Raw genomic sequence first — 9613 nt, 5'->3', positions numbered from 1 at the left:
TAAAAGCATGCACGCGGCACGCTGCCCCTATTTATGATCGTTAATTTGTTTTTCGGTGGGAGAAATTGTAATATTCGTAAAATTCATCACAAACAACTGGTTATGAAAAATAACAGTATTTATTATAAAACTTAACAAAGTGGATAAGTAAAAAAAATGACTAAATAATTAAGGTCCTGGAATAAGAACTCTGTCTACTATGTGAATGACTCCATTCTTTATTGTCTGATCTGCCTGAACCACCGTTCCGTTGTTGATCATTACCCCATCTACAATAGAAATACCGCCATGAAACTAGACTTCATGTACACAATACCTACTTTACTATATACACAGATATCTCGTTCAAAATCCTATATTTCAAAGCCATTCTTAAACCGAGCAGGCCGCCATATTAATGTAAAACCCGAAAAAAAAGCGAAAAATAATAAAGTATTGTCAGACAAAACTTTTCAGAATCTATTTGATGAAATTTGCATGTTTTATGCAATTAAATATGTTTTTTCCTTTAATCTTTTACCCCATTTCTATTGGCACGTTTACATTTTTTGTAAAATTTGCAAATTTTAATTCTTAAAGCTTATGATAAAAATTATTCTATTTATAAACATACCGATCTTAAATATTTAGAATACATTTATTTGTCGTAAAACCCTAGTGCAGCTTTCTTTCATGTCATGATTAAACGGCAAGTAATTTTGAGGCAGTATTCTGAACCGACTGGATTTAGGAAAATCAAGCAATAAGTACTTACTATGGTTTACATGCACGTGCAGCGTCTGTCTGGTGTAAGAAGTTAAAGGACCACTTTTAAGTCCTTCACTGTAAATAGTTCCTTGAACCACGTGATACTTCAACATGTCTGAAAAAATATAGTTATATTTATATGTCTTTAAACTTTCAAGCTCAATCAAATCAAATTTCATCCCGTAGTCTAATGGTAATTAAAATGTATTTTCACTAATGGTATTTTATGTGTATTTTCATGTTTAAATTTTGAATTCTGCTAAAACCGGTGCTAGGGACGTGGACGGTAACTTGCACTTTCCAGTTTCGTCCAATCGAACCGAGCCTGAAACATTATCAATTTTGTCGTTTCCGGCATCTTTAGGGATTCCGTTTTCCCTATTTTATGTCTGTCAATGTCTGGAAGCGTCAGATTCAGCTATTTCTGAAAATCATTGTGCTTAGAGGACCTTACTAAAACGTGGTCTTTAGAAAAACATGGTCTAGATAGCGAACTAGTTTCAATAGTGGACATTTTTTCATTTTTTTTAAGAATGCGATTGATTCTTTAAAACGGCAAACTTTGCAATACAGTATGTCTTATGCACCAGTATTTAAGAAAAATGCAAGTATATGTTTTTAAATCGGAAAGTTTCAAGTTTTTTCAACAGGGAGAGCATCAAATTTGTAATCCAGAGATCGCTGTTTCGATCCTTGGGCAAAGCAAAACATTGAGTCTAATGGTCATTTGTCTCTCACCGCTGATTCAGACATCATGTAGGATTAGTAGTTACTTGCGGTGAAATTGGTAATTATTGATCACGTGGATCATTCGCTGAGATATGACCAAAGGCATGCGTTAAAATCGGCATTAAAACAGAAAATATACAAATAAATTAAAGTCTAGTTGATTAAGTATAATAAGAGTGTCATACCAACATATGCTGTATAATTTTGATTAAACAGGTCACTCCAGTATCCGACCGGAAGTTTATTAAAAGCATCGTTGTTTGGAGCAAATATTGTAAAAGGTCCACCAGCTGAAAAGATAAAAAATCATCTTCTATTGATGGTAGAAATTGTGATCTATAACGGTTTGTTTTGTTTTATTTTGTGATATATGGATTTGATGAAGCATTAGCGTTATATGAACCTTATTTTAGCCATATAACGTCGGCTAAATTCTCCTGTTTTTTATCGAATGCCTACCAGTTTTTTTCTGCAAGGAATTATCAACTTCTTTACATAGATCAGTTTAATCAAAGGAGCATGACGACAAATTGTCATGAAAAGAAGCACATGACTTAATCAGGACTCGAACTCGTGCAACCAATCACCAGTGTAAACTAACGATCTCTTATGCTTGTGAACAACTACTAGATACGCCATGGATATAAACAGACTGGCACTACGTCATTGGCATATAAAGTTACATTTTAAATACATATTTAAAATTTTGGTTTCTATCGTAGCCCACCCATTGTAAACTATACGGCCACTGGTATCTTTTCTGTTGCTTTATTTGGCTGTGTGACGTTCCTTAGTATAAAATTATTTCAAAATATATTTCTATTTGAAAATAGATTGCGATTCTTTTTCCAGAATGTTCTACATTTTATTTATAGAGAAAATGAAACAAAAAACATTGTTATGTAACATTTTATGACCGATAGAATGCTTGCAATTACTTGATATTTGAGAACATAGCTAAGGCGAATAATTGCGTGCTTTAACCGTATACGTACATTATTTGATATTTAATAAGTGGTTTTTTGTGTTCCATTGATTATAAATGTTTTATGCAGACATACTTATTATTATAAAATATCATTATTCTGCGAATAAAATACGAATTACAACCTTGAAGAATCCCTCTAAGCGGTGTCATGGCAACAGAATACAGAAGCGTTCCAAGTTGATTGTTCTGTGCCATAAATTGGACAGCATCCGCTGTTGGCAAAGGATACATGACACGTGACAATAGGTGAATGACGCCATTGGTTGCATTTATATCCGTTCGAATGACTTCACTTCCGGAGGCTAATACAATCTGCAATAAATTCAGCAGACGGAAATTTGAAAATATCTAAATAAAGAAAATATGACATTTCCAGACGAATTAATTCAAATTTACAAAGTTGGAACACAGACAGATAGCGTTCCTTGTCTAGATGGAACTATCGTTTTTCAAAAATGCAATATATCAAATGTCATAATTTGTTTTATGTACAAATAGCATGCAATTCGTGATACAATGTCCTCAAATAGATATATGATTAATATTTTGAATACCGGTTTTGGATTGTTGTAAATGTTGATCCTTATTTTGGCGTCCATAACTAATGATTCAACTTCAAGTTCATCGGAGAGCATTGACGAATACTTGATTCCGTCAACTCCGTGAAACATCAACACTTTCCGTAAAAGTTCGGGTTCTTTCGTAAGCTGCATTTTAACATCGGAAGGCAAAGCATTAAATGCGTCATCAGTTGGAATGAATAACGTAAACTGACCTGAAATAAAAATATTAAAACATATATGGAACGTCTTCGTAAACAAAGAAGAATATGTTCCTGAAGTTTGCTTTAGAAATACAGGGCGTCCCGAAAATGATGCCAATTTCAGTACCTTTTTATTAGAACAAAATGTTGCCTTGTATGTATACAGAATTAAAATATTGGTAGAAGATATTCAAGTTTCTTTCTGTAACAGCTATTATATACTATATATAAAAAATTGACCTGCATGCCTCCAGATATTGAGAAAAATGTACTGTGATTTTAAGAAAAGTTAAAAAGACTCAGTTTCGAGTTATAATTTTCATGTTATGTGCGATAAATGACTGCAGTATTTATCACCATATTTTACTATTTTTACTGCGTGACTGACACGGTAAGAGCATATTTTTTTGCATATTTGACCTCTGTTTGGTATTTAACGTGGATTGTAAACGTCGTTTGCAATAAGTAAATTACTTTCTATGTTTATTTCACAATAATTTACTTTTAAAAACAACTTAAAATTTTTATGAAAATTGCGTGAATCTGCAGGCGTGCTGCTTTTACAACTTAAGAAATATACCATTTTTTGTACATGACTTAATTCCAACAGTTTATAAATTCCATCCTCAAGACCAATCTGATCGCACTGTTTTTCAACGCTTTTTTTCGGATATACATAAAACAAACTTAAATAAATGAATGTGTTTTTATCTAACCAGTTTGAAACATCAAATACTATTTTTGAATAAGTTTAAAGGTTGCATTGCATTCGAATCGCAAAATAATGAAAGGTTAAAGTTGGTATAAATATACGGTAATTATGTATGTAAAAAAATACAATTTACCATTTTTAGTGAAAGCTGGCGCCAAACCACTGTCTTGCACATACTTAACAAATAGGCTTGCATTTAGTGACGTAGCAACTTCCAACAGAGTTTGTGTGGCAATACCCTGCCACAGCATACACGTGATGGTCAGTCCGAGGGTCAACATTGTTTTGAAAGAGATGACCAAACAAGGTCTTTTGCGTTCTTTTATAGACCATGATTTCACTTTGTCCCCTATTTTTATGTTGGCATATATTGTGACACTTTCTTTTGTCACGAAGAACAAGAGCGCTCACCAAACTAGTATCTTATCTGTGTATTAGAATTCCGTACCTAGTTTGTGTTATACGAACAAAGCAATTTTTAAAAAGGTTTGATCTTAGCGTTTTAAATAAATTGTTTTCTTTCTCAAGATGCCCCAACCCTCGCGAATCCATATACAGACACAGGCAGAGTCGCAAGAACCTTTATGGTTGCAGCTAGCCACTGTACTCTCATATAATGGGTAAATTTAATAACAAAAAAAACCCTCTCAATTCACAAGCCATATCTCGCATACAACCACACAATCGCCAAGCAAGCTTGCGTAATGTATAAAATTTTTAATAAACACTCAAATTTACCAAATCACATAAACCTACCTACACAGAACATTGCGTGCCTCTACCCTCAGCACGCAATTGCGAAAAAAACAACATGCATATTTGTTCATAACATAGAAAACAATTATGTTCATTTCATTTTTATTACTGCCGTTCCTTTATTCCATTATACAGCTAAAATAATATGTTTATATTACTGAGATTCAGCTTTTTTTATAAAAACAGAATAGCAAAATATTTTGAAATAATAATAAAAAATGGACAGAAAAATGAGTCACAGACATTAGAATTGCTTATGTAAGAACTATATGGCTATTCACATTCGAAACAATGTGACTTGAAGGTTGAATTATAAAACGATTGACGTCAATCTTATGACATATATGAGATCTTTGAAACGAAACTTCCTATCTCTCACAATGCCATCATTAGATTTTGTTTGTTTAGATTTAAATCACATTTTACTAAACATTACTTTTTTTTACCTTGAAAAAACTGATCATTAGTGTTCTGAAATAAACAGGAAATAAAAGTTATTTGTCTGCGAGAAAGTTTCGTCTGGTCATCTATTTGTTGATTAATTTATTGATTGATTGGTTGCTTTTTTATTGATTGGTTGATTTATCTATTGATTAATTGATTGATTTATTGATTGATTGATTGATTGATAGATAGATAGATTGATTGATTAACCAGTAATGACTATGTACTATTTATTTGAATTTGAACAGTCCCCTCAAAATTTAAAGAATTTTAATACCAAAATACAAAAGTTCAGCGAACTACAATATAGAGCCGGGTCAGATTGTCATATACAACATCAAGCACCCTCGTAAAGAAGCGCCACGACTGAAATTGCAAACTTTTCGACATTTTCCATCAAACTTCGGACAAGGAATAGGCGATGTGTTGCGCATGCAAAAAACTTACGTAATTTAAACCGAACGCCAGTACAAAGAATTTTACCAAAATCATTTTTTTTTGGCGCTAACCTGTTTGGTTCGAGCTCAATGCCTTGCAGTGCGCATGTTCTAAAGGTTTTAACGTTCCCAGAGAGGAGGGTATCAAAACTCCAGGACGAAAAAGTCGAGCCACGGCTGAGAAGAAAAATATTTTTGTTAAAAAAGTGGTTTATTTCTTGATCTTTTCCTTTGTGTATATACAACATTTATCACAATGATCCGACATTTAAAAGCATGCATTTGTCTTGATTTGTTATTGTTGTACTATAAATAGCCGACGGATCAGTTGCAGCCATGTTCAACATGAATATGACGAACATATTCTGTACTCTTAACATGATTGATCAGTTGTTATGGTCAGTTCCGTGGTCAAACTCATTGTAGCATAATAATATACAATCTCTGACCAGATCAATACTAACAGGAGGTCGACAATGATGTATAGCCGCTTATGAAAGATTATTGAGAGAATATTTTGTTCAGAAGCTTTGTTTCAGAGATGCGGGGATAATTAGTACTTGTTAAAGACATAATCTAATCTTCCTACGCCATATTGGAGCTTTGAAGCACATCCGCAATGTACGTGATTAGGTCAAGTCAAGTAATATTGCCTTTGGGCGTTAGTTCTTTCATTACCATAACCGCTACGATGCCTAAAACATGTAAACAAGTCTAAATTAGGGACGCCTAATATAGCATATTGAACACGTTTAATTTCCTTGACGTGTTTGTAATTTCATGCTAATCATATAGAAGTCATTCTAAAAAATTGTGATCATTACTATTATTACTAACCCCTATGTGCATAGATTCAATGTCGTTGAACCTTTAAAAATGTTGAAAGCAAACTAATTTGGTTCACGCGGCAATTCGGTATAAAGGTACAGTGTATTTTTAAAAGCCTAACTAATACACACCCAGTTTTTTAGTAGCGATGTCTTCTCAAATTGGCTGGAAATGAGGAATTTTGTCATGTGTTGAATGAGAGATATTGCCATGTACTGCATGAGAGAAATCCCCATGTGAATGGGGGACATCGCCATGTGCTGAATGAGACACATTGCCATATGCTGATAAGAGATATTACCAAGTCTTTAATAAGAGCCACATGTATTGCCATGTGCCGAGTGAGAGATATCATATTGTCATGTACAGATATTACTGAATAAGAGATATCGCGATATGCTAAATGAGATATATCGCCATGTACTGAATGAGATATATCGCCATGTGTTGAATGAGATATATCGCCATGTGCTGAATGAGATATATCGCCATATGCTGACTGAGATATATCGCCATGTGCTGAATGAGATATATCGTCATGTGCTGAACGAGAGATATCTTCATGTACTGAATAATGGAAATCGTCATGTACAAACGAGGGATTTCACAATGCACTGAACAGGGGATACCGCAATGTGCTAAATGAGGCATAACACTATGAGCTGAATGAGGGGTATCGCTTATTGGTAAATGAAAGCTATCGCCATGTGCCGATTTGAGGATATCGCAATGCACTGAATGGCGGATATCGCCGTGTGCTGAATGAGGAATATTCTTCTGTATTGAATGAGAAATAACCTCCAGTGCTATAATGAGGGATATCATGAAACTTTCCAATTCTGATTTCATAAGATCCCTAGTTTAAGTGGCAGATACAAGGCCATGAGAAACAACAGATATCTCACTGAAAACAGCCATTGCTTCATTGATTATAATGAAGTAGACCTTAGTACCTTACCCAATCCAGAAAAATGCTAATTTTACTTAGATATATTAGCATGGCTGTGAAAGTTCCGACAATTCATAAGTCTGACATGACCTTTCATGATTACTTGAGCCGCGTCACGACAAAACCAACATAATGGGTTTGCGACCAGCATGGATCCAGACCAGCCTGCGCATCCGCGCAGTCTGATCAAGTAGAGAAACTGATAGTGAACATCATGGATCCTGATCAGACTTCGCGGATGCGCAGGCTGGTCTGGATCCATGCTGGTCGCAAACCCATTATGTTGGTTTTGTCGTGACGCGGCTCATTTATTGTTTTAAGCGCACTATTCATATACACATAGACTGAATGAATTTGATAGTTCACGCACCTATTGGCACACGAGAAAATGACAGATGACGTAGAAGGCCAAGATGAAATTGTTCTTAATGTTTAGTGTTTATATTTACGTATATATATGAGTGCATGCGTGCAAGCGTACAAGTGTGTTCGTGTTTTTTGTTGTTGTTGTTTGACTTCACAATTACCCTGTCTAGGCCAGACGGCGATCTTCTTGTTATCCTTATTAGTTACTAATGCAGCAAATATGTGCATATTTTGTTGCAGATTCGTCACAGGAACGTCAACTAAATCTAATAGCCACATACGCACGTCACGCACGCACATACTCGCACATCACGCTCGCGCACGCCCTTTTTTTACTACCATTGATTTGGAATAACAGATTATTTCTAGAGGTTCTATTAACTAAATAAAGAATTCCATATATAGATATATAGCACCAATAAAAAGCTTCCGACCATTCATAGATGATATATACTTTATCATTTATTTTGTATCTTAGAGGAAATCTAAATGTATAACATGATAAATCAAACTTAGACTATTTATAGCGGCAATTCATACATGGACTTTACTCGTACGTCGTACGTTGTGTAAGAATATAACCGAATATAGCAGAATATTCACTCTGTATCGAAGGTGTTAGAGGCATTGATTTGGCCTAAGATATGTTTAATCTTGTTTTTATACAATATACGTATATCCGTTAATTAAAAAAAAGAGAAAAACTCATTTCCTGACTAAAACAATATAACAAAAAATAAGTGTTTTTTCTTTGTTTTGTCGTTTTTTCTGTTCATGTTTTTAATACATGGATGATATATTGTATAAATATTTAATATATTTAAGGTCTTTCTCCTTTGTTTTGTATAATAAATCAATAACTTTTCCTGTTAAATGCATATTAAGCATAACATTTGGGTTCATAAATGATATGTGCATGGGGCAACGGTCTGAAAAACGTTCGGTAGGGTTTGGATTAAATTTTTCATAATATTTCATAATTCGGTTACCATAACGGTGATTCTTGACGTCATTATTAAATTATTGTCACGAAAACATAAGGATGGATTAATTCGCCTACATAACTATTTTTGCTAAACATTTAGATGAAATGTGTTTATTTTTACATATTAAATACGTCATATTTTCTTTAGACAACAAGTTTTATTTTTGTTCTGATGTTGTAGCAAAAAAAAGTGTACTTGTTTTTATTTTTTGCTCTTAAACATTAATTACACTTGTTTGTTTAAAGGCCAAAAGCCTAAAATTATAAAATTTGACTTTCTTACGTTGATCGGCTGGGGCACTTTAAACAGAAAGATTTGCAAGAAGATGATTGAAAATATACCCAAAAATATATTGAATATCTTTCTGTTATTCTTAGCCCATTTAGACTAAAAAGCGTTGCAACGTTTTTCAATTTTGTGTTATTTTTCACAATAAGATTTGTTATTCTGGAAAAAAACGCAGATCTTAAATTTTGCACACAAATCGATGTAGACCTACATCAAATGAAACATTAAATCTTGAAATATTATTTCCAGTTCGTCATGGCAATAACCTCAGTTGAAACTGTAAACAAACATGTTTCCTTTCCCGTATCTTGTATCTAAAATACTTTATATGTTACATGTACACGTTTTACAGGAAATAAAATATGATTTAACTTAAATATTATTTACTTGGAATAATATTTAGTTTGTTTGATATACTGCTTTATTTCACAACCTATGTAATGTAACCAATGACCTTCCAGCGTTTGCACACAATGTGATCTCCAAATATAACCATCTCATCAATTTAGCCTTTTCGTTTTTTAAGCCCAAAACTTCCATATGAAATCACATTTGTACTCCTCGTATCTATCTTCGACTTCACATTCCGAGTCCCAAAAATCCATATCATATCCAGTCAA

At 33.6% G+C, this 9613-nt stretch overlaps 1 protein-coding gene across 1 annotated transcript; it reads right to left on the bottom strand.

Annotated features, from left to right (window-relative positions):
* Positions 1–108: 108 nt before the first annotated feature.
* On the bottom strand, positions 109–4254 carry LOC132748927 (transforming growth factor-beta-induced protein ig-h3-like). The gene is made up of 6 exons (XM_060738599.1): positions 4073–4254; positions 3019–3239; positions 2587–2776; positions 1662–1766; positions 755–862; positions 109–269 (listed from the first exon to the last, which is right to left on the bottom strand). Exons 1-6 carry the CDS (start codon positions 4218–4220, stop codon positions 169–171), a joined length of 873 nt encoding a protein of 290 aa, XP_060594582.1. The 5' UTR covers positions 4221–4254; the 3' UTR covers positions 109–168.
* Between the last annotated feature and the right edge of the window lie 5359 nt (positions 4255–9613).

Source organism: Ruditapes philippinarum, unplaced genomic scaffold (genome assembly GCF_026571515.1).
Source record: "Ruditapes philippinarum isolate M1 unplaced genomic scaffold, ASM2657151v2 ctg2091_1_1_1_1, whole genome shotgun sequence".
In the NCBI taxonomy this organism is placed as follows: Eukaryota; Metazoa; Mollusca; class Bivalvia; order Venerida; family Veneridae; genus Ruditapes; species Ruditapes philippinarum.
This window is presented reverse-complemented; position numbering and strand designations above follow the sequence as displayed.